Genomic DNA, 26,513 nt, shown 5'->3' on the forward strand with positions numbered 1-26,513 from the left:
GTGCAATTTCTGAAGCGGTAATGTCATCCAATGGAGGAAAGGCATATACTGCATACAGGTACTTTACAGCGACTTACAGGGCATATCTTCCTCACTTAAAGTGAGTATAGGGCAGGGTCAAAGGCAGCACCAAGAGGTCACCTTGGGAGGCACTGGGTGCAGAGGTGCTTTTCAGTATGGGGTGCTCTAATGTTATCCTATGGGAAAGGAACATACAGTGCATTTGTACACTTAGCAACGACTTACAGGACTGTTCTTCAGGAGTTAGGGTAAGTATATGGCAATGTCCAAGGCAACACCAAGAAGTCACTTTGGAAGGCGCTGGGGCACCCGGGTGCAGATGTGCTTTTCAGTGTCGGGTGCCCTAATGTTATCCTATGGCAAACAGAACATATATTGCTTTTGTGCACTTAGCACCGTTGGCCCATTTCAGCTCTTGCTAGTAGGCCCGGGTGTAGTGGTGCTTTTCTGTGTCAGGTTTTGGGGGTCCAGCATCCTCACAGTTCTTCTGTGTGCCTGCAGGATGCAGGGACGCAGCTCTGCTATTCCCCTGGAGGTCCTGGGTCTTGGTTGAAGGCTGGCAGTCCTCCCAGGCTTTTGGAGGCACAGTCAGTTGCTGGACAAGTCGTCTTTGGCACAACTGTCAAAGACAGCAGGCAGACCAGCAGGTTTTGGCACAAGTCAGCTGCTGGGCTTCTGTTCTTGCGAGTCTTCAGTGTCCATCTTCTTTCAAGTCAGCAGGATCTGATTACATAGTGCCAGAGACTATCCTAAATACTGAATTTAGGGGCATAAGGGGATTGTAGGGTAGTAGTCAATGGGCTATGTACCCTTGGGGTCCCCACGCCGCCTATATGACCACTTCCTGTAGAAAGTGGGCACAACCCTATCCCAGGGTTCCTAGTTCTGCCATCATCAAGACGGTAGACTTTCAAATTTTGAGTCCACATTAGGTAGCTCACCTTAGGGCTGGAACTGGCTTGAAGGTGGACATGCCTCTCTGACTACTATTTTTCCCGCCTGTCCAGATGCCAAATGGGCCCTGGGACATGGGAGTTGGCATCTCCTCACCTCTGAAAGAAGCCAGATTCACATATCAAAGATGGTGGGCTCTTTGAAGCTCTGGAATGCTAATTCACAGGTCATCTTGTTGTAAGGGGTGTGTAACACCCTGCCAGAGCAGGCTTTGTTCCTGACTGCCCAAGAGTGGAGGCTCTCACCCCTGGTGGTCCGAAACTTGTCTGTTGGTGGCAGGCTGCTTAAGACTAGTCAGGCAACACACTAGTAGTTGGTAGGTTTTCAGGGGGCACCTCTAAGGTTCCCTCTAGGTGCACATATTAAAAAATCCAGCATTGGAATCAGTGATGGTTTATTAATACAACATGTTTGAGACCAAACATCCCTATTTTCAGTGAAGCTATCATTTAGCTGGGGAACTCGTATTGACTAGTGTCCATCACACGTACCCAGAATAGCTTCCCTGATCAATTACAATGTCTAAGAATCAACAGACATAGCAGGGACATTTCTGCTCTTGCAGGTATGTCCACACATGTAATATAATTCACTCTGCCTTATGGCTGGAAGGACTGCTATAGAAGTGACTTACATATATTGTGGGGTAAATAATCCTTGCAAGAAATGCCATGTGATGGCCTACCTGAATATGCATAAAGTAGGCATAGCTTTATTACAGGAAACACACCTCACAAGTAATACAAGTCCATTGCTTCACATCATCCTACTCTTTGTTTGCTAGAGTAGCCATTCTCATTTGAAAAGGCATCCCATTCCATCTCTCACATACAGCACTGGAAGCACATGATTGTTACATTGATGTTCAGGGCACAGTAGGCCGCAGGCATTTTACCATAATGAATAACTACGGGCTAAACTCAGATGATCCCATCTTTTTTAATGACTTACAGTCATGCGCTCTCGCTTTCCCCAAAGCAATTATTTGGGACAGATCGCAACACTCCTGCTAGATATAAACCCTCAGCTGCAAAGACACTTTAAGAAACACTCCGCTGCAAAGACACTTCAAGAAATCATGTTGGACCACTATATGGTACATAACAGGAGGACAAGATATCCCTCACACAGAGAAGACATATACAACTCTTCAGTCTACAACATGTGATCTCGGCTGAACATCTGGCTGAGCACACAGGATGAGTGCCCTTGGAGGGACAAAATGTGGCATTTCAAGGACCCTCTAGACCTCGCCCCTATTGTTATAAACATACGGGTGCCAGTTGGCTTCAGGAATAAGCTCCTGTTTTGACTTTTACCAAACACACTGCTAGACAGGGCGTTTAGAGGGAAGGAGATTTTGGAATATTTTGCACATAATAAAGGATTGGAGGTTGAGGTAGCTTCAGTATGGGAAGCCTTTAAAGTAGGATACTGCATAGCTGAACTTTTTTGGGTGTTAAAACCTACTAGAGAACACCTGTCTAGACCGGAGTGTGAAATTAGAAAGTTGGAATCAGTGCTAGTGCTAGCTAGACTAGTGATAATCCTGCACTTGAGGCCAAAAACATATTTAAACTATCTGAATATAACAAGGTGGTGGTAAGGGCATGACCAGGCTTGCACATTTGGAGATGGTGACTGTCCCGACAGATCAAGCTCTAACAAGATAAAACAGCCACGGGCATCCACATCAATTATATAAAGGACATCCCTCAAGTATGAAGCAGAAGAAATACTGAGGGTGTTAAAAAAACTACTATACAGATCTATATTCAGCTAAACGGTTTGGATGGTTTACAAACGCTGATACATCTCTATAAGACACCGCTATGGCACGGCTGTGAGATGCCCAGTGGTTGCTCTTAGAGCAACTATGGCACAAGGAGAAGTTAAAACGGTTATTAAAAGTCTGCAGGCTTTCAAGTTGTCACTCAGGTATAATATGTATCATGTTATATCCTCACTCAGTGCTCTCCAGCTAATTTTGTTAGTGATGTGTGACACAGACAGCCCAAACCGTTGAACACAACCTAGTCTACCTTAATGGCTGTCAATCTCCCTGAAAACGATAACTCTATTACTAAAATACATTTATGTCCTAACCAAGATAACTCAAGAGGTCAAGAATGTGTTGCTGTGATGCATGCAGAATGAATGATGAACACTTATACAAACAGCTATCTAAATCACATCCAGTACCTGCTAATATTACTGGGATGATGTGCTTTAAAATGCAGACTACACCCACCCATATTCATTGTATAGGGTGCCCCAGTCACATCGATAAGTGGATCTCTAAATCATATACAGTTTAGACAAAAGTTCTGGCCCTATGCAATTTTAAAAGGTGTTACTTTACCATATCCCATTTTAATAGGCTGCGACAATATCACCCTCATTGTGTTTGGAAAAAAAAAATGACAATTAGGAATATCAATAAACCCAAACATTCAATAACCTTGTGCTATCGGACACGGATCTTATCTCGGTGTCAGTCAACAGCAAGGGAGTCATCAAGAAGAGAGCATTGCAGAGAACAGGGAAAACAAACCACTCTGTTTTGGTTTACATGGGCACTCGCCCTCAACTTAATGGGTTGGGCTGGTTTTGGATTTATTTAGTTGGGCATTCACCCTTATTTTATAGGCCTGGCCTGAGTTATGGTTGTGTGGGTCACAGGTGAGGAAAAAGTCAATTATTATGGGAACTTCTCTAGCAGATGTGAGGAAGAAGCGGTGAAATGCATTCTTTTGGTGACCTGTCTGCTCTCCAAAACAAATAGGGTCTTAGGTGGGGAGCCGACCAAGGGAGGTCTCCACCCATGGGAGATTGGGGAATAGTGCAGCCCATTAACTGCGTGGGCTATGTTTGGGCTACTTGCATGGGCCACTACATATAACCAACCATGTTAAGTGCCAGTCACCATTTTGCGTTTGGTGACACAGGAGCTGGTCATTAGGCAAAAGCAGGTTTCAGTATAGGTTTAGCAAGTTTATTCTTTCGATAATAGGGGGTTGTTGATAGGAGTGTTGCACATGCATCATCCCAATTATAGCAGCTTTGCTATGAAATGTCTTACTAGAATGTCGGCAGATGAAAAAGTTGGCCAGGCAATGTGGCTGCCTGAGGAAGCGAGCCATCTTGATTAAATGGTGCACGGTAACCAGGAAAGCAGCCACCTAACAAGGAGGGCCTCCGAGGGAGTTGCAGCAGCAGTTTGGACATGCTTGCCACCGTGGGCAACACTCTAACTTCGTCAGCGGTAAGTGGGAGGGGCCACCCTCATCTCAGGACAGTGGCCCCTAAAGGGGTGTCTACAAGTATGCGAGCAGCCCTGGGATTGCTATGTATGAAGGAGGCCCTCGTGCCCACGAAAATAGAGCACTTGGCAACCTGGCCAGGTTAGATGGGGCGGCAATGGAAACTGGAGCGCAGGCCTTCTCCGGTGTTCGGAGAGGCTGCACTCTCTACAGTGAGAGGCGGCACCTTTTTGAACACATGAGCCTCAGCAATAAAAGGGCGGACCCACCATCCCTGTCTGGTGAGCTCCACAGCGGTGAATACAGGGACTCTGCAGCCTCCCAAAGTGAGGGTGAGGTGGGGGGGGGCATGATAAAACAACAGGGAGGGAGGAATATAACAGAGGATGGTACTAAACCGTATTATAGTCAGCAACAGCTGGGGGCTCAGTATGTGCAATCCACTACTCAATTGGAATCATGGGGGGATTGTGCCAGGATGCTTGGGGTCAGCACATTTCTTTGCATGAGGCTCAGTTGTTGGAGAGGGCACCAATGGGGGCACATGATTATTTGGGCTCCCTGATGGTTAATGAGGAGCTTGTGAGGCAGTGGCACTCGGGTGAAGGTCAAGTAGTGGAATGGCAAGAACCTAGTACAAATCCTCAGGGTTGCAGAGTAGTGGTAGGGCAGCTGCTCTTGAAGTGGCATAGTCAGAATGGAGATATGAGGATGGAGTGGTTGAACAGTATGGCCACAAAATATCGTATGTGGACCCAAAACCCTCTAGAAAAGTTTTCAGTATAGAGGGGAAGGGGCTTAAGGCTTCCGGCTCTCAGGTAGGTAGCAGTGAGGGGATGCGCCCAGGGCCTGGGGCCCAGACTGTGGGGCGTTGCAGGCAGGTGGTAGATTAAACCAGCATGACGGACAAATTTTGTTTCATGCAGGGTGGGACGTCAACGGAGGTTGCAGACTTGGGGGAAGCTTGGTGCGGCTCCGCAGCCTCAGGCGGAAGTGAAGGCGAGGCCCCATGCGGCCAGCTGGAGTGCGGCAAGGGACCCTACATCATCGCTGCCACAAGAAGCGAGAAGGGTGGGCTTTGCACTCTAGTGTCACTGCACACAGTTCTGTATTGGGGTGGGGTGATGGAGGGCAACCATGCAGCCTCTCAAAGACTCAACAGCACCGGCCACCTGGTGCACCCGGAGGCAACAGCGCAGAGAGAAGCACAAACGTTGTCCTCACGGGCAGGTGCTAATGGACACATGGATGATACTATGTTAAGATATGATGAGGATAGACTGGAGGAAGGGGAAGTGCGGGATGAGGCTAAAGAGCAGGAAAGGCAATAGTGGGCCACGAGGGTAGGAAGTTGGAGGGGCATCCCACAGTCATGTACCTTTTATGTTGCAAACAATATGCCGGAGACAAGAGGGGCAGCAACAAGTGGAGACCATAAGTCAGCGGCAACCGGCGAGGTGGCGGGCTCTCCCGCAGGTACCGACTTTGGAGCCAGGTAAGCCTATCTGCTGGATAGTGCAGTCCTCACAGGTGGTATTGGTTGGTGTGGTGGCAAAAGAGTCTCCAAAGTTCAGGGAGGCCTGCCTGTTCAAAGGTGTTTATATGCATTATATGGGAGTGGGGATGGAGGATAAAGGTGAAGGTTTAAAGACGTCCAAGGAGGTGTCAGGTGAGGGCAGCGGACATGAAAAGAAGGGTGAGGCAGACAAATAGGAGGTGACGGCACCTTCAGAGTCCAGGACAGGGGGTGAGAGGGGCAGACAAAATGCAGAAGGAGCCTTTAGAGAGTAAATAATTGAAGGTGAGGAAGTTACCCTAAATGGGACATCTAAGCCTTTGGGGGCTCATCTGATGCACACAACTAAGGAGCGAATTTGGAAGGGTGAATACAAAGAGATGCTAAAATTGCTGCATGGAGAGCTTAGGGTGAAGGAAGGGTCCAAGGAGGAAGATTATGAACTAGGAAAGCATCCTAAAGTACCAGTAACTATAGAAAATTGGACTGCAGTCTTTCTGATTTACACCAGCCTGTAATGAGAGAAGTACCCAGAAAGGATGGTTGCCCTAAACGGACGTCATACAAGAGGCATCCATCAACTATGGTGATTATGCTTGGGCCCAGTATGATGAAGAATTCAGGGCATGCATGGCATTTGACCCTGACATCCAGTGGGGCGAAATCGATTTGGATTTGTGGCAACATACCACGGGTCTGGCAAAGTTTGGCAAAACGATACTTACAGCTAGCAGTCTGCCGATCGTCTACCAGCCCCATCAAGGGCGCCCCACTCAAGGGGGGGGGGGGGGGGGGGGAGATTTGTCAGGAAAGGTCCAAGGGAACGCAACCAGCACCAATAAGCCAACAGACGTGCACTGGGATTTTAACAAAGGCTCCTGCACCAGGGAGTACTGTAAATGTCAACGTGGACACAAAGCGGATTTGGGGCACAGCAGTCACAGTCAAGGAGTTTCAGGGGGTGACGTGGGACTCACATTCCTAGGGAAAGAGCGCTTACTCCAATTGACACAGCTAACTTGCAGTTTTTGTTGGTATTTTACAACAGACAGGATGATGCCAAACTGTTTCACCTGGGAGTTCAAATTGGGTCCCAAGAGGCATCCGTGGGCGTACAATTTGAAGTATGTTAATGACCATAAACAAACAGTGTGGGACAAACTCCATACCGAGGACCTGGAAGGATGTATGGCACGCCCATTTGACGATTGGCCTTTGCAGAATTTGACTGTGTGACCTATCGGAATGGTCCCCAAGAAAGAGAAGGGCCAATTTAGGTTAATACAGCACCTATCCTGGCCAGCAGGGAGCTCAGTAAACGATTACCCGAGGATTAGGTCTCAGTGTCCTACTCGTCAGTGGACATTGCAATGGCAATGGTGGAACAAATCAGACAGGGGGTGCTTATGGCGAAGAGCAACATTAAGTCGGTCTTTTGCTTGCTGTCAATTTACCCTACCGATTTTGGGCTCCTGGGTATTCAATTCAAAGGTCAGTGGTTTGTAGACAAAGCCCTTCTAAATGGCTGCTGTATATCCTGTGCATTATTTGAGTGCTTCAGCACATATTAACAGCAGTTGTTAAAACACATCACAGGACACAGACAGGCTGCACAAAACCTGGATGATTTTTTCATAGTGGGACCATCTAGGTCCTCCGAATGTCAGTCGTTGCTACACCGATTCCAGTACATCATGTAAGATCTTGGGGTGCCATAGCACCAGAAAAGACAATGAGGCCAGCATCTAAATTGGCATTTTTGGGTATTGAGATAGCCTCTGAGTCTATGTTGGTGCATTTACCACAAGAAGATTGTGATGCTATTGTTGATTGATAACATGCTATGCAAATACAAGTTATTGAAAGAAATTCAGGTTCTTCTTGTCACTTGAACTTTGTATGCCAGGCAGTTCGGGCAGGGCGGGCTTTCTGCAGGCGCCTGGTCCTTCTGCTATCCAGGAGGCATCTGCTGCATCACCACGTGCGATTGCCAGCAGGTGTAAAGAAGGACCTGCGGATGTGGCATTTTTTTCTTGGAATCCTTTAATAGGATACCGTTGTCCATGTGGCGGGACTTTGAATGGATGCACAAGTGTTTACAGACGCGGCAGGGGGTCAGGGATTTGGGATTTACTGGAAAGGTAAATGGGTTGCAGAACATTGGGCACAAGAATAGAAAAATGGTGGATGCAGCATTGCTTTTCTTTGGTGGTAGCCTTGACATTGCGGTTGGCACAGCTGCTACACTAAAAGTCCTGTTTTGTGTAGCTAACATGTCAGTAGACCACTAGGTCAACCACCAGTCTGCCAGGGTTCCGCTGGTGATAAAACTGCTTTGGGTATTAGTGCTGGGTTGTCTCTGACATGATATTGCATTTTGTGCTCGTAATGTGCCAGGTGTGGACAATTACACTGCAGATTCTTTGTCTTGTTCACAGTGGAAAAGATTCCATGGACAGATGCAGATCCTGTCAAGACGCAGATCCCACAAGAACTGTGAAAAATAGGAGACAGTGGATGCTACAGCTGGTTTTGAATTTACTAGCAGTCTCCACCAGAACGGCTTACTTACATGCATGGTCAGAATTTTCTGAATAGTGGGGCGCTGCGGAGAACGCAGATGTGGGCAAGGACTGAGGATGTAGTTCAATACGTGCTGTTGCTCATTGAGCGAGGACAGTCAAGTGTTACTATTACTGGGAAATTAGCAGGTATAGCATTCATAGAGAAGCTAATTTGGGGCTACTCTAGAATTCTAGAAGGCTGGGCTAGGGAAGTGGAATCTGGGGGCCAGAAGAGGAAACCTATTTCTGTCACTTGATTGGTGTGTTGCCCTGCATATGTAGTGGCCCTGAGGAGACTGTTATTTGACAATCTTTTTTAGTCCTGTATGTTCTTTGGGGCACTTAGAGTATCTGAGTTGTTAGGCAGGAAAGAGGGTCAGGGAATTATACGGGGGAAGTTCAGTTTAACAGTCACAACATTCACTTATGTCTTTGTAGGTCCAAAACTGATCAGAGGGGTAAGGGAGAAGCAGTATGACTCCGAGCACAGTCCAGAAAGGACGTTTGTCTTGTACGTTTGGGACAGCAGCTTCAGGCTGCTGGTGCTGGGGGTTGCCCAGAGGTATTTTCACAAAGGGATGGGAAAGCAGGGTCTGCATTCAAGCTCTTGGCAGTATTACAAAAGGCGCTGCAGAGTGTGGGCAAAGATTAATCAAAGTTTGGCACTCATTCATTCCGTCTAAGGATGGCCACTAAAGCAGGAAAGTATGGGTGGAGTAGGGAGAAGATAATGCATTTAGGCAGATGGGATTCCAACTGTTTTCAGAGATACTTTAGAGTAAGGGGGAAGAGTGTTGGTGAGGATGGCCTACCAATTTCATCCTTTCTGTTTTATAGGATCGGTGCTTGGTCCTGAGGCAGCGGGCTTGAGCATCTGGATCATGGGGTATTTGTTTATAAAGAGGGTGGAGAGACCGGCTCTGTAGACCAGTTTTGGGCAACATTTGGGTTTGGACCGGCTCTTGGATCATATACAGTGGCATGGGCAAGGGGGAATGAGATGGCACAAACTGTTTCCATGTTTGAACAAATTGATGAATCAAGGCACATGCCCAAACATTCTATTATTGTACTTGGGAGAGAACGAAAAAGAAGGTATAAAAAAGGTTGGCATTGATAAAACAAATGAAAAAGACCTCAAAGTGATCTAGTCACAGTAGTATGGATGTCATGTGGCTTGGACAGCCTTCATGCCGAGAAGGAAGTGACATGGAGCTATTTGCCCTACAGGTATTGAAAGGGCCCGGCGTAATCTGAATAAGGAAATGAGGACCTTTTGTAGGGGAAGAGGAATCAGCAGAGTAGAACATTCCGACATTAGATTTGAGGATATAGAATTCTTAAAGGATGACAGGGTGTACTTGTCCTTCATGGACATGGAACTATATTTGCTACAAATTAAATAATTCCTGAAGTTCATTTTGAAGATTACTTAGTTAATGGGTTTTGGGGGTGCAAGGGGGGGCCGGGGGCAGAAAAAGTCTGAGGTATTTTTCTGGGTGGCGCTTGGAGGGCATGTTATCCTTGACAGGCTTTGAAGGTTGGTTTCAAAGTTATGCATTGAGAGGTTAACAGGTTCACGAACTGAAAGAGGTTCTAAAGATAGACAGAGTACAGAGCAACAGGGAGGAAGATAGCAACACAAGATTTCTGGGAGAGGGAGGGTGTTTAGGGAAGGGGGAGAGGGGACATAAGTTTCACTCCATGTTTAGTGAGGTGGTAGTTTTGTAAGGCAAAGGCCTAGGTTATGTTATTGGTATGCCTGCCTATGTCAATAAAGTGGCCTTTTAAACACCATTAATCGCAGTTGTCATCTGTGCACACCTCTTCCCCAAATAACAGAATGATTAATGAAGTACACCCTAGAAGCACAAAAGGAAACAGACCAACACTCCGCTATGGGAGAAAGGCTTTATTAAACAAACAATTACAACTTTACCCTGTGTTGTATTCTTATGTTACTTTTTCTTTAAGTCATCGCAGTGCTTCTTTGATTAGGTAAAACCTTGTGTAGAAGTTCAACAGGGAACTTAGAAATGAAAGAAAGTGCAGTTGAATGAACGTACTGTGGGGTAAAGCTGCACTATCTTGTTTGAATAAACTATATCATATAATAATGACTGCAGCAGCTTCTTCACTGGCAATGAGTGTTACTGGCTGCTGGACCCTGTCTATAAGAAATTTCTGATTGTGTGCGAGATAACGGACCACAACAGAAACAGTGAAACAGACTACAAAAAAATTACAAAAAACTGGGAAACAGTAAGTTTAGCTGCCTTCTCCTTGGGCAAAGGGGAAACTGCTTCCTAGTGTTGTGCTTTTGGGACATTGTTGTGGACTTGAATCCTAACCAATAACCCTTAACCTTACCATAACCCTTACTTTATAGTACTTACATGTACCTTCCCCACTTTTTTCACTTCCTTGTTTTGGTTCTCTCATTTTTATTACCCTGAAAAATATGCACACTGAGATGTATCTCTCATCATTTTTTATCCTTAAAATAACTTGTCATAAGGCAGCAATCTAGATAATTAAACCAGCCTTATTCACAAGAGATGGCCAATAATGGCTTCTATTCGATCCCATTTGAGATGAGGGTATTCCAGATGCCCGCTGTGCCATTTCACTGCTCCTAAACCAGTAAGTAACTCATTTTATAGTCTACTTAGGCTCTTTTGAGTCAGGATTTTGTTTTGCAGGATTAAGGTTATGGGGACTAGTCTAGAAGGTATTTGAGGTTTATCACCATTCCCATCAAAGTGTCATTCTGAAATGGAATACTCAAGGCGTTTTTATTCATCGATACTGGATCTTTAATGACAGTCTGATCTTGCATATATATATATTTTTTACAAGGTATCAGATCAATAGGGTTTGGGAAACACCTTGCAATGGAAGAAGTTGGATGAGACTAATAACCATCTAGCACTGATGAGGGGTAGCCTCAATTAAACCTTGATCCAGAGATAAAATTGGCATGTCTTTCTGTAAAGAGATGCACCATGTTGTCTTACTGTCACTCAAATAAAACAACATAGAACCTCTAATTTCATGGTTTTCTCAATGTCAAGAACTATTTTAAGATACTTTCCTGACTTCATGGTGACCCATATGTTGTTATGGGGATTGCTGATGCGGTTGCCTCTTCCACTTGATTCTTAGGATGTGGTCCATTGGAAAAGTCCTGGCTCTTTAACATCCTGCCTCATTACAGATTCTTATGAAGGTCACTCGGCATCTTGATCTTGTGTGATACAAGTTCTTGTAGCAAGAACTGTTTGAAATCAAGGATCAAATACATGGGTTTCTTGCAGCCTTGTCAAATGCAACATAAAATGGACTTTGACAAAACATGTTGAGAGAGGCAGGAGAGAATGCCCAAAAAGGAATTGGATTTTAAGTATCACTGAGTAGCACTTAATGTTTACACCTTTTCTACATAGGTTTAGTTCCAACAGAGAAACCATGTTCCCAAAGAATAGTCCTAATGAACAAAACCAGTATGTCAAATTATATATAAAATCTCCACTGAGCTTCAAAGCAGGCATCTTCCCGTAAAAACACAAGTTCTCATCAGGGAGAGGAAAAGTTAGAGAAACACAGAAAATCACTGCAAACCTTTTTAATAGAATGTTTTGTGGTATGAAGTCGAAGGCATAAAATGGATAACCAAGCCCTAAAAGATTTCATAAAAGTAAGCTGCAAAAATAATTATTGAAAGGACAGGACTCTTTGCTCTCAAATATTGCCTTAGAGAGCACAGAGCACAGAAAAAGAACTGAGAGGCCAGCTGTCATTATGCAGTATTGTGGTGCCCTGGAGCAGCTTGACTGCCTTAGATATGCAGTCAACTTTCATTCAAGGGCACCTCTTTGCGTATAGAAACATTATCATTTTATTATTTCTTTACTGTGGAAAAAAGGTAAATAAACGAAATTTGCTATGGATTGTAATGTTTTTTTTTTTTTACACATTTTTATTTTCGAATGGGTACTTACATAAGTATTAATTAAGAGAGAAAAATTATGTGCCTCTAGACAGGTATTGTTAATTTATAACTGGGAAAAAGTTCCTCTCTGCAGCAAAAAATTGTCTGAAATCCTACGAATAGCTGACCTGTTCAGAGTGTTGATATCAATAAAGATCCCTTGACAGAAAACAACTGAATCAGGATATATTAACAAGCATTTACAATGCAACGGGTCTCGCGTTTGCTCATGTTAGAGCTGATCGCGTTGTAAACTCCTAACCCGACTTTTCACCTATCGGGCAAAAGTGCATTTATGTACATAACCCGAAAAAGTTAAATTAACTATGTAAAGCGCTCGACTTCTGCCAAGCGAGACCGCGCTCGTAAATTAGAGAAAAAGAAGTCCACGAGCCCAATGGAAAACAGCGAGCCTTGCATGTTTTCTGTACTCGGTCGCTGCGCTCGAGGAGGGCTAGCCACCGGAAAAAGCATGACGTGTGCATGCCTTCGACTAATGAAAGCACGCAGATTTTATTAGGCAAGCCCACGAACCAATAAAAAAACACTGACGTGAAGTTGACAGGGCTCCGAGCCCTTTTCTAAATACAAAAGCGTCTCGCTGCGATACGCATGCGTGAGCACATGCAACGCAGGCTCGACCCTAAAAATGGGTGTATCTGTCCTTTTGTGCGCTAACTCAACTAAGTTTAAAAGTCTGCATTTCTTGGAATACCATCTAAACATCTGCATAACTGCCAATCACATAGGTGTGTGTTAGTGTGCAAGAATAAAAGCAGTTTATAGTGCCCCTACTGCGTGGCAATAGTATCTAAATTGAGTGAGTCAAGCAACCGGAGTACTCCCATGAAAAATGTAGTTTGACCCCGATTAGATTTTTGCGTAAACAGAATCGGCCATCCTTACTGAAATCAATAGTGACACAATGTAGCAGCCTTACCTCACTGTAGGTTCTTCATTTGTGATTTGGATCTGCCCTTCCTTTTCTTCATCATCTTCCTCACTACTATCCTGAAAACGCATGTCTTCTTGCCAAGCCACTTTTGCAGGCTTTATCATTTCAATCTTGTATGGTTCTGAAACAAAGACATACCTTTGTAATTCTCTTGTGTAGGTACTCGAAAAGTGTTCTCTTTTTTAATATTATGATGTGGCCCATCGTTAAAATATGCTTAGCACTAAAAGCAGCCAGCTTCCGAAAGCTGTTCAAATACATTCTTTAGTCTGAAAGAAATTATGGTATTTAGCCAATGAGAAATAACACCATGTTATCCATAACTACTCAGAATTGTAATTTTCTAAATAAACTCAATCAAATCACCATCTATTTGCATCTAAGGTAAGTTGGCTTCCAATTGTGAATAATTCTATTTTTGTTATCAATTTGTAATAACATCTTCAAGGAAGGCGCCAGAGTGATAATGAGGGCCTAAATCTTCAAGAAAGAAATGGGATACAGTTGTCACCAAGAGGCCATTGGGTGTGATATTGGTCCTTGCACATTCAGTCCTGATTTCCCAATGCATGGCTATCATGACCAGTTGTTTCTTCAGGGCTGCAATTGAGTTCCAGTCATCATTGTGGCTGCTAGTGGTGTGCTACGATCTGCCGAACAGAGACGGAGTTCACAGAATCCGAGTTACAATATCTTCACCATAACTAAAACCCTGGTTGTCAGTCATCTTAATAATCCAAGCAGTGTGAGGTACCTGAAATCAGCCTGGACTAGAGTGAGTACTAGCCTTACTAATCAGTGTGAAAATTAGCCAAAAAAGAGAGTAGGATGTGAAAGGGGTAGCAAATGCCACAAGGCTGAGCAGCCATACTTTAACAATTTAAACACAAGTGTGGGGACAAGAAGCTGACAAAGGTCCAGCAACCGCACTCCTAAATTATTATCAATATGTCAAAAAGTGCTGTTCCTATATAAAAAAAAGGAAAAGAAAGTGGTTGGAAAGTATTTATCTTGTTCAAAGGCAGCCCTCTGTGAAGATGTATGATAAGACTTAGACTTGTTAATGGAAAACCCCAGGGTTGACGATGACAACATTGTTTTCTGCTGGTGATGCAAGAAGACTAACTGGAGTAGAATTCAGTAAGCGAGGGCCAGGGAAAGCCAATGAATCAACCAAAGTCATCTGGTAGTCCGAAACCCTGGTCGGGGCAGGTCTCAAGGAAAAAAAACACTTCCAGAAGTAGGGAATCATCCTGGAACGGGTAGAAGACCCCGCTATCCATACACTCTAAGGCCACGAAAAAGTGCATTGGGCAACAAAAGGAGGTTGTCTGCGGCTCCCCACATGGTCCTAAAGGGTGCAAGGGGCATGACCCTGGGAACAGACTCCAACACTACAGGGAGTGCCTGGTCCACGCATCATGCACCGAAACAGAAGGACAGCAATGAGAGAAACGATTGGCGAAGGGAAGCCTGAATCCTCAACCAGATGCAAGCTACAAACTGAATCTCTGCCCCAGGAGAAAGGATGCCCATGACAGTCACCGCTTAAGGCTCTGTTCTTGGAATATTCATGGCCTAAAGGACAAATTGCAAGACCCTGACACACTTAACTATCTTCAGAGCTTCTCGGTCATTGCTCTACAAGAAACCTGGGCCCAGGAACCAAAACCCATCCCAGGCTATTTCAATGCCCTCCTACCTGCTATTAAGGAAGGCAAATTTGGCCGCAGGAAAGGGGGAGGGGGAGTACCTGTCAACTGCTCTAAAGGCCACCTTCAAGATGCTCTAATCCGACGCTGACAAATTCCTCACTGTGCACCTGACCTACAGCACAGAAGGAAGGAGGAAGGGCAAATCCTAGTCAACATGTATATGCTTCAGAGATGGAAAAATCAAGAGGAAATGTCAAAATTGCTTGTGGACCACATCACTCAAGTGGCTGGCTCTCACCCACTCCTTCCACTACTAGTAACTGGGCACTTCAACATAACCTGTTGGGAGAGTCAGAAACTAACAAGGTAATCGATGCTCAGGAACGCCAGTGACCTATCCCAGAACAATCACTGATTACAACGGCAAAAAAGAAGCAACATAGGAACAGCCTTACTAGACTCTCTTGAGCACTTAGGTCTCAGAGCGCTAAACGGCTGGTTTAGCCAAGATACACCCCCTCCTTATATTTCCATGGCACGAATGGAAACTCAATCAATTTCACCTGGGTCTCCCTATCACTGATGCAAACTGTCTTTTCCTTCAAACTGGATCTAAGGTCCGAAAACGATCATCCACCACAGGAAGTGTTTTTTCACTCCGAACCCAGCCTTACATACGATCAACATGGAACCTGCCGGCTCCGTACAACTGAGTCAGCTGAAAAGAATCAAATGGACAGCTACTTCTCTAGCTTCCCTGGCCGAGAAAGCGGAAAAGCACTTAAAAACCTCCCAAAGAAGAGGTGCCAAACCCCAAAAGTCACAAAGAAGTCCTATACCTCGCACAGTTTGAAACTGCTAAAGAGGAAAGTTAATCAAGCACTCTGGCTGGTCTGTTGGTTTCCCGACCAGAAATGCCACCTCACAGAACCGAAACAAGTGAAAGGAAAGCTGAAACGAGCAGCATGGAAATCGGGAAGTTACACACAGAGAAATCTTGGGCCAAACTCATCTGGGACACCAAACACAAAAATGCCAGCAAATTCTGGAATACTGTAAACGCCCTGAAAAACCCACAAGGTACAGTCCTGGGCTTGAACATCTCGGAGGTGGATTGGGCGTCCTTTTTGAAACTCCATTTTCAGTAAACCAAATGCGAAGAGAAACATGCTATCATCAGAGGGCTAAGCAGGCCCACCCAGCTCGATAACCCAGTCGCCTGCAGCACCAGCAATATGATCAGCAAACTTGCCATCTCCCAGACAGGAATTCAACGGTTAGTAGACAGAGGGAGAAAGACAGGAGCCCCGGCCCAAATGGGGTTCCTCAGCCCATCTATAAATGATGTCCGCCATAATGGGCCGAAGTCATGGTCCCCTCTTCAACCACGTCCTGGCCGGAAAACCAATCCCGGAATCCTGGAGAGGATCAATAATTTCCCCAATATACAAAGGCGGCGAGAAGTCAGATCTGAGAAATTACCGACTGTTCACACTTATAGACAATGAAGCTAAGTACTACGCCGGTGCTCTCTTTGAACATCTGGTTGACTGGGTCAGTCAAGAATGAATAATCCCCCCCCAAATCAAACAGGGTTTACCGGTAACTCAGGACGAACACCAACATTATGGCTGTATCTCTTATACTAGACTCCACGAAGGCCGCAAAACTCCCACTCTATCTCTGTTTCATTGACTTCAAAGTTGTCTCCGAATGCATCAATCGAAACAGACTCTGGGAGAAATGTAAAAGCTGGCAAGTCGCACAGCAACTCCTAAAAGCTATTGAGACCCTGTATACCAGAATGTGGGTTAGGATTAAACTGAGCAACTGATCAAACCGATCTAGGAAGATCCAGATGACAAAATGCCTAAAACAGGGCTGTGTGTTGGCCCCAACATTATTCACTCACTTCATGGCTGACTTTTCAACAGCGCTCTCTTTAGTCAACTCCCAAGCACCACGATTGGGGAAGAAGCAACAGTCGAACCTTCTATAAGCAGGTGACGTTGTGCTGCTCAGTAGAACAAGGGTAGGCATGCAATGTCTCTTGAAAGCCACAGAAGACTACTCCCTTGGAAACGGGCTGCAAATCAACCACAAAAAAACAAAATCATGATAATAACCAAGAGATCCCTGAAGGGGGTTACAACCTGGGGGCTAAGTGGGAGCACAATTGAAGAAACAGCAACTTACAAATATCTAGGCCTCCTGTTTGACCATCAGAGTTCCTTTCTCAAACATAGAGAAGAAATAAGGCAGAAGGGTGTTGCGCTCTCCATGGGGCTACGGACATTGTCAACAGAACTGAACGAGCACACACTCATCCCACTGCTAGAAGTAGCTAGACCTGAGGTGGTTGCCACATTAGCCTATGGCAGTTTCACAATTTGCGTTAGAGATGCAAAGGTCTTTGACATTACAGTACCGAGTGTCTAGAGGCAAATGTTCAAGCTCCCAAGGTATACATCAACAGCACAGATAAGGCTGGAGTTCGGTTTACTGAAACAGTCTTTAGCAAGGAGAGCAGCTTTTACCAACTTTTTTCACAAAACAAGGATTGCGGCCACAAACATCACAAATCATGACATTTGGGAAGAAATAATGATGAAGCCCCGCTCACCATCAAGAAAATACCTTAATACCTCAATAAAGCAGTTTGACATCGAGAGCCTATTGACATTGGAGCTTAACCACAAACTTTTCAAAACTTTAACCAAAAAACAACTACGTTTTTATCCATCACTGAAGACAAGACAGCCCTCGAGAAAAGGCACCACGCCTGGCTAGTTTTAAACAGTTATAAGACCCTAGCTCCCCAGCCATATCTGGGTGAAATTTTAGCCTAGTATCAAGAGGAAGTACCTGCTCTGTCGCTTGGGGGGTCCTCCCAGTAGGAATATATGAGAGTCCATGGCAACGGCCCGCAAAAGACGGACTTTGCCAGCTCTGTGGGGTAGCACCCGAAACAGTGACCCACATGTTCTGCCTGTGCCCCATGACCCTGAAGGAGCACCGCAGACTTCTGAGACTGCTGTGGGTTCAACTGGGGGTCAGTACATGCAGACACACAATAGTAATCTGTCTTAATTCTGCCAGACACAAACCGATCGCCCACACGGTGAGTTATCTGGAGGGTGTGGAGTGCACCCTGGCCGCTGCAATCCCGGGTGACAAGACTCTGTAACAAGCCTTCTGCCAGGGATCAAAAACAATATCCTTCCAGTATCAAATGACACCTGTCGATTGAACAGGATATAAGTGTAATGGTTTTATTTTATGGGGTCCATTCCTTATAAGAGTAATAGTTTGATTTTATGTGTTTTTATTGTGCATAAGTGCAAAGATTTTCACTAACTAGGTGCACTGATAATAAAATTTGATTTGAACTGGGGTGCATCTGCATTGAAAGGCCAATTGTCGAGGTATGATAATACATGTATCCCTGTATAGGCTGTGACACCCTACAAGACTTTCGGAAAGATCTGAGGAGCTAATGTAAGGCTGAAAGGGAAGTGAACTTGATGTGGTCCAATGCTACCACACAGTGAAACTTCCTGTGGGACTGCAGAACTGGCAGATGAATATATGTAACCTGCAGGTCAGGTAAACCATATAAACCTCATGGTCAAAGGTCAGCAAAATATGTGAAAGGGTTATCATCTTGAACTTCTTCCTCTGCTCCATCTCAGGGACCAAGTTCAATAGCCTCCTTCGTGATCAACACCAATACTTTTTTTTTTTTTTTTTTAAAAAGGTACTTACATGGTCTGCTAACATTTGAGTGAAAACAGAGATAAATGCAAAGAGGGATGAAAAGAAAGTGAAGAGGATAACAAATTCAGCCAATATGGAGGACCCGTAGGTTCAACAAGATTGATTACCAGTGATGTTCTATTTGTCCCCCCTTCCTACCTCGGATGCCCGTTAAAGGGGAAATTCAAGGGGCTTACAAGTATTGTCTAGAGAAGAAGAAGAATAATAATGCAGATGTGGTGGTCTTTGACACTGCCTCTGCCTCTAACTGCACAAAAGGTCTGTGCAGGCTGCTGTATGTTTTGCAACGGTTACTGCTGGGGGAAGGTGGAGTCACCAGAGTAAGCGTGGAACTTCCTGTAGTTCTGACAGAGTTGGCAGGCTGGGGATATCAATCTCGGGGACCGAGCTGTAGCTCTGCTGTTTTTGAAACATTCCATAGTTGCATCTGCCCTACTTCCAAAAACTTAGGCCATGTCAAAGGCTTATCCATCAGTGATTCCACTGAGTAGGTGGTTATAAAATCTGTAACTTAGTCTTATCCATCTTGGACTATTTGAGTAAAGGCATTACGTCGGTTTTCAGGGAGCTCAGGAAGAACCTCAGGCGCCAAGTTACAGAGGATGACAGCGAAGCAGATAGCATTTAAAGGTGGTGTTACTGCCAGAAGAAAATCTTTCCTGCTCATTGTGTCAATTCCATTGGAGTCCCTTGTCAAAGAAGCTGGGAGAAATGAGTTAGGATAAACCCTGGAAGTGGAAGACTGTACCACAAGACTCTCTGGAGTGGGATATGTCAAAAATGTTTCATCACCAGTAGCTGGTGTATGATGCCTAGCAATGGGGCTTTTCACTGCAGGCACATTAAATGGTTTACACCAGTTGACATTATTGGGTCAACCAGAGTCCCTTTAAATGGCAACAGAGGTTGTGAAGTCGAAGGTACCAGGATCAAAATATATGCAATATTTATTCTCCATGTCTTCTCAGTGCAGGGGGGCAGTTGTTGCACTTCTGTGTCTCTCCTTACTACAACTGTGAAAGAAGTACTTTCTTTGGTCATGGGTACCAAGAGGGAATCAGAGCGAAATTCAGTTGCAGTGCTGTGCATTATTCCCTGAAGTCTCTTTTTGTTTCCATGGGCCTCATGGAACATTTGTATTTAAACCCCTCCTTATGTGACGTCAGACGTATACCCCAGAAATCCCTAAATGCAGGCACCATCTTCCGATTCTTTTTTCTTCCTCTAGACGACATTATTCTCTTAAGATGAGTTTGTAAACAAACCTTTATTGGTGGAGGTGGGTAGGTTGCATGTGAATCCAGAAACTTCAAGGTGCAAAAGTACTCCTACGGGTAAGTAATCATTTCTTTTTGCAGCATTAATCTTTTCTGGATTCACATGCTGTGCATTGATTACAGCACGGTTTTCCTTTTTGCTGGTTGGTTGGGTTCTTTGGTGTGTATTCACAAACAGATGCTTCAGTGCTCTGTCGCACTTCTGCTTCTTTGTTGAACTAAATGTACATGCAGTAGAGTTTTGTCAAGGTATGTATCGATGATCATGTAGCAGCTGCGCAAATGTTCTCCAATGCCACGCTGCTTAAGAAGGCGAGTGTTGCTACTTTTTTCCTCATTAAATAAACCTTTAGCTTTTCTTCAGGCTTACTCCCCCTGCTTTGTGACAATATTGTACTGTTGTACTATTCATCTTCCAATATTTCCTTGCTGAACAGGAGCCATTTTCTTGTGTGCGTGAGGGATACAAAGAATAGTTTTCCTTTCCTAATGTCTTGTATTCTCCCTAAAAAGTACATAATTCCCCTTCTTACATTCTAAATTGGGAAATGCTCTTTCAGCTTGCTTTTTAGGTTGTTTAAACTATGGATTGCTTGGTTCACATGGAATTTTGATACCACCTTTGGAACGAATCCTGGGTTTGTTCTAATGACCACCTTGCCCCTGTGTATTCGAGGTATGGCTCTTTAGTGTTGATTGCTTGTATCTCACTTACTCACCTTAGTGAGGTGTTAGCGATGAGAAAGGCAGTTTTGAGGGTTAGAAACCAAAGTTGTGCATTCAGCATTGGTTCTAAGGGTAACATAATCAGCTGGGTGACCACCACATTCAAGTTCCATGTAGGCTTTGGAACGCTTCTGGGGGTGTTACTTTCTTCACTCCTTCTAGGGAGCGTTTCACCACTGGTATGGTACAGTGTGCCTCTTCGGTATGCTAGAATGGCTGCCAAATGGACTTCGATTGAGGCCTAGTAGAGGCCTTGTAGATGTGTCAGGTATCTAATGACTCTGGCCTCTAGTAGTTTGTCTAGTAGATGTGTCAGGTATCTAATGACTCTGGCCTCTTGTGCTAGTGTCTGTTTTTCCAGGCCTGTTACACCATAGCTAGAATCTCTTCCATTTGCTGCTGTAATAGTTTCTTGTTGTTGGTCGTCTTGCTTCCTTTGGAATATTTATCACCCTTCTTGGCAACTTGAGATGCACAAATTTTAAGTCCTAAGGAGCCATGCTGTCATGTTGTGGGTGTTTGGTTCCAGGTACCAAACGTGGAGTTCCTGTATCGTTAGCAGTTGCCTGTGTGCTGGGAGTGAGATATACTGCCCCGGAATATTTCCATGAGGTTTGAGAACCATGTCTGTAGAGTCCATTGAGGGCTATCAGGATCAGAGTGACGTGCTCCGGTAAGCACATTTGGATTACCTTTAGTATTATTTCAAACAGTGGAAAGGTGTAAGCAAATTTCCCTGCCCAATTTATCCACAGAGCATTCCCAAGTGACTCTGGATGGCAGAAACTGTGTGGAAAGTTTTGACATTTTGCATGTTGCGAAAAGGTCTACTTGTGGAGACCTCCACATTTGGAAGATCTGTCTTGCCACGTCTTGTTTTAGTTCCCACTTGTGTGTGGTGTTTGCCTTCCTGCTTAGCCTGTTTGCTTCTGTGCTTTCTTTTCCTGGTAGGTATACTGCCACGTTTGATACCTTGTTCGCTATTGCCCAACTCCATATACCCTGAGCCAAGGATGATAGCAGGTAGGATATTGCCCAGCCTTGTTTATTCAAGTAATGCATTGTCTCTGTATTGTCCGACTGAATTAAGATCATCCTCCACCGTCATATGTTTCTGGAAGGCCTTTAGCGCCAGAAAAATGTTTTCAGCTCCATCACATTTATGTGTTGCATTGCTTCTTTAAGGTCCCAGAATCCCCAGACATTCATCTTGCCCATGTGAGTGCCCCATCCCATTTGGATGCATCTTTACTGGTCATGAAGGGAGTTGGTGGTTTGAACGATTTCCCCACTGTCAGTATTATGCAGTCCCACTGTTGCATCTCTTTCTGAACCTTGCCTGTAACAACCATCAGATCATCCCAACTCCTGGATGATTGTGAACATTGTTGTAGGACTCATTTGTGTAATGGTTGCATGTGTAGTCTTGCATGCAGCACCAGGGGAATGAAGGAAGCCATCATGTCCATCATTTTCCCCAGTCCTCTATCCATCAGGCGTTGCCCTTTCTGGAAATAGCTACTGAGCTCTATGATTGCTTCAATCCTCTTGTCCACTGGTCTCACTTTGGCTGTCTGGGAATCCAAGATTGCCCCTAGGGATGTTTTCTCTTTGACTGGGTTCTACATACATTCCAACCCTCCCGATTCAGGCGGGAAATTACCGATTTCAAGGCTAGTCTCCCGCCTCCCGATTCCTGCATGCAGAAACCTCACTCAGAGTTTTCTGAAACTTGTGAAAACAAAATGTTTGGCGCGCATGCTCCAATCTTCCCCTCCAAGAATAACCTGACATCAAAGGTTAATGCTTTGTCCTTAAAGAGGGTAAGAGCATGTGACAGACTTCAACATTTTATTTTTGGCAGTTTTACATAGCGGAAACAAAAATAGTGTTTAGAACTCCGTTTTTGTTTGTGCTATGTCATTAAATTTCCAAAAATGAAATGCTCATTGTATCCATACATACCATTAGACCAGATTCAAGCAGACTACTTCTCCTTCAATACAAGTCAGTAGGAAAAATACATTCTCCAGACAATTTATTTTTAAACCTCCCACTTGCCTGCTCTAAAATGTTGGCATGTATGGTTCTGAGATGACTTCTCGTAGTTAAGGGAGAAGGCTAGTGCGTGTAAGGTGTTTATCACCTTGCTGATGTTCCCCTTGTATTGACTGTTTGTATTTGCTTTCACCAGCCTGTCGTCTAATTGTGGGTAGATGTGTATTCCCTGACGCCTTAGGTGCTCTGCTTCCACAGCTAAGACTTTTGTAAACAGTGGCGGTGCTGATTTTATTCTTAAAGGTAACACCTTGAATTGAGTGGGTCTTGTCCAAATACAAATCTGAGAAATTGTTGGTGACGTTTGTTCACTGGTGTTAGCGTCCTTAAGGTCTATAGTTGCAATGTATTCTCCTTCCTCTATCAGGGGAATTACCTCCTGCAGTGCTGTCACTTTGACTTTTTGTGTTTTCATGAACTTGTTTAATGACTTCAGGTCCAGTATTGGTCTTGATTTTTTTCTGGTTTCGGTACCAGGAAGTAGTTGAAGTAAAACCCTTGAAGTCTTTCTTCCTGAGAAACTAACTCTATACCTTCTTTGCTTAACAATTCTTTCACTTTTTGTAGTAGTCATCGTTGTTCATCTAGTTTGATCTTCTTTAGCCTTAGTTGGGTCATTGGAGATGACTCTGTGCAATAGCTGTATTTTATGCTACTTAGTATCCATTGTTGGAAATAATTCTCATCCATTCTTGTAAGAATCATCTGATTCTTCCTCTTACTGGTGACTTGTGTAGGAGGGGTTCTTGTGGGCAGTCACTTGGTAGTGTGGTTCCTCCTTTCGGGGTTCAGCCTCTTCCACAGCTGGGAAAAGACTGACTGGAGCTTGAACGATACTGCCATTGTGCAATGGTGGTGGGTTCACTTCGCTGGCTGCTGAGGCTTGTGTGGGATGTGTGTGATTGTATGGTTCCTTTTACTGTGGTTGCTCTCTTTTTCTGGGCCAGGGCTCCCCGAAAGTTTCCCTTGTATTGTGTGCTCCCCCACTGCCTTGGCAGTCTCATTGTCCTCTATCATGCGCTGAAGTGCTTTGTCCATCACCTCCCCAATAGCCTGTCTCCTATGAAAGACATATTGATGATGGCTGGTTGTAGCCATGCATAGGTGTCTACCAGTTGTGTATGCTGCATCCAGGGTGGATTTCAGGCATGTGTTGCAACTGTCTTGCACTCCTGCAACACTGAGTTACTCTCCTTTTAAATTCCTCAGGGAGGTGTTCCTTTAGTTCTTCCTTCTCGTCCAAGTGCTGGTGAGCATACCTATTTAGTAGGTTGTTTGACTTGGCTATCTGCTCCTGTGCTGCTGCTGACCTTTCATTTTTTCTCCCTACCATATCTATTCTCTTGCTCTCCTTGTCAGGAGGTAGTCATGTGGGCATTGGTGTATTGGGCCTTTTCTGTGCTGTTGCCACTATGAGGGAGCCTGCTGTCACGTTTCCCCTGATGTAAGTTAGGTTTCTTGATGAGTACTTCTTCTCTGGCTTTGGGGTTATTGCCTTAGCCACAGCTGGCTCTTTAAATGCTTCTCTGCCCTGATCTATCATGCTTGGGAGCACTGAAAGAAACTGGTTTCCTTTTTGCTTTGGTAACATTGTTTCCAAGCGGAAACATGTTTTGGATTGTTCTTCCTCTAGCTGCAGCCCTCTTTACTACTGTGTTGCATGCAGTGATGTTGTCTGGCTGTAATGGTTTTGATGGATACGACCCCACCTCTTTGTCTGGTGAATCTGCACATATGTCTTGCCAGTCATCTGTTATTTCTCCTATGCGCAAGAGGTCTTCTCACTGTTCTTCCTCCAGGTCTAAAAACTCCTCTTTTAACTCTTCCTGAAGTTCTGGGTATAACAGGGGTAGTGGGTTGTGATAGCTCCTGTGTTTCCTCTACTTCCATCTGCCTTTTTCAGTGGGATTCTGTAACCCTGCTGGAGTCTTCGAATCCTCTCTTCTTTTCAATTAGGGCTTCGAGTTTGAACTCAAGACACTTTCCTCTCCTCTCAAGTGATTTTCTTTGTTCATCAAGCTCTGCTTCATCTCTTTTTTTTTAAATGTCAATGCTGAAGAACTTTTAGATGTTGAGGTCCGGTGCCTCTGTGCTGCGGCTGTTTTTAGTGTTGATGTTGAGTGGCTCTTCAACGTCACTATGGCTCCTGTCTTTGCGGACAGCGTCAAGCTAACTTTTGCTGACTGTGTCGAACTGGCTTCCGCCATCTCCCTCCCATGCCTTTGATCTTCTCTCAATGTCAAACTACATTTCAAGGGTTTACCTCCATCGGTGTCCATTGTCTTTGATCTGTGTAGCACCGTGGGCATCACTCTGTCCTCTGTTATCAACGATTTCAGCATCATTGTCAGTTTCTTCAAGTCTGAAGTCTTCGGCTCAACTGTTTCTCGGCTCTGAGGGCTTAGCTTTGGCCTGTGTTCCTCCCTGGCCACATTCCTGTACTGGTTTGTCTCTTAATCTCCACAAGCTCTGCTCTTTCCCTTGGGCCTCCTCTGTTTCCAGGGTGTCTTCGTTGCTGCTCGACAGGCTCTGGTCCATTAGGAACTGCTGCTTTGTCTGTGGCGATGCCATCTTGTAGGGTGCAGACATCTATTTCTGTCTTGCCCTGATGGTCTTAGGCAAGAACTCTGCGCACACTACACATTGCTCTGCGCTGTGATCTATGGGGAGGCAGGTTATAGACCTCCTGTGTGTCCTTCTATTCGTACTTCTGTTCGTGGTGGCCCTTGGGCAGAATCTACCAGGGTTATACTCCATGCCACTTTCTCATTCTCTGACCGCATGGTCTTGTTACGTTGGTCTTCTCATCTCGGTGTTCCTCTGTGGCTCTCAGCATTTTGTCGGTCTTCTCTTCTTCCAATCGGTCAACCCCAATCCTCTTTCCTTGGCCGTGATTTTCATTGGAAAAACCATTTTTGATTTTGCAATTCCTCCTTCCTTGACTCTGGAGCTCTTCCTTAGGCTTCCAGACTCCATGGGCGGAAAAAAGCATCTGAAGATGGCGCCTGCACTGAATGATTTCTGGGACATACCTCTGACGTCACACAACAAGGGGTTTAAACCCAAATGGTTGACAAAGCCCGAGTTAAAAAAATGCTAATAATAAAAAATAAAAAAACTTCAAGGAGACTTTTCAGGACCCAACCACCAGATGGGGGAACAATGTACAGAATGTGAATCCAGAAAAGATTTCACGCTGCAAAACCTTTTCTTTGTTGGCTTGTCATTCAACTTTTCCTTCACCTCACAGACAGTGGTCTGGCCTGGACGCAATGCAGTGATGTGGATCAGCATCAAATCTGATTATTGTACTCACTGACCGAGTGTGGCTTCCTACTTTCTCATGGCTTTGGAGTACATCAGGCAGAATTTAACACAAGACTTGTTGAGTTTTTTTTGTTGTTTTTTTTTTTATTACTGATAAATACATATGTACAGATGCATAAAAGTGCAATATGCTATTTGTTACCATTGTTGAGTGTAGGGAAGGACCATGGCCTGCAAACAGCAAAGATTTGAGTGAGTCATGATTCCTGTATCTCAAGAAGGGGAATGAACAATGAAGATTCACGGGGTGAACAAATGTTCCTTTGATAATAACTACGGCACGCATTGGGCAATCCACATGACACATAGCAGATATTTCACATGCCTAGTCTTCCATGGTACGTTTTGTGGAGAGTCATCTGCATGAGGCAAAACTGAAGGCGTGGGGTGGAACAGTCTCATGTGCACTCTGGTAATATTTAACAAACC

At 44.6% G+C, this 26,513-nt stretch overlaps 1 protein-coding gene across 1 annotated transcript in view; it reads right to left on the reverse strand.

The window, feature by feature from the left end:
• NOL8 (nucleolar protein 8) overlaps positions 1-26,513 on the reverse strand; it is a 270,845-nt gene that overhangs the window by 90,927 nt on the left and 153,405 nt on the right. The window contains exon 14 of the mRNA XM_069206675.1: positions 13,250-13,385. Within this exon, the coding sequence (XP_069062776.1) occupies positions 13,250-13,385 (136 nt within the window). The remainder of the gene's footprint in view (positions 1-13,249; positions 13,386-26,513) is intronic.

This window comes from Pleurodeles waltl, chromosome 9 (assembly GCF_031143425.1).
Source record: "Pleurodeles waltl isolate 20211129_DDA chromosome 9, aPleWal1.hap1.20221129, whole genome shotgun sequence".
NCBI lineage: Eukaryota > Metazoa > Chordata > Amphibia > Caudata > Salamandridae > Pleurodeles > Pleurodeles waltl.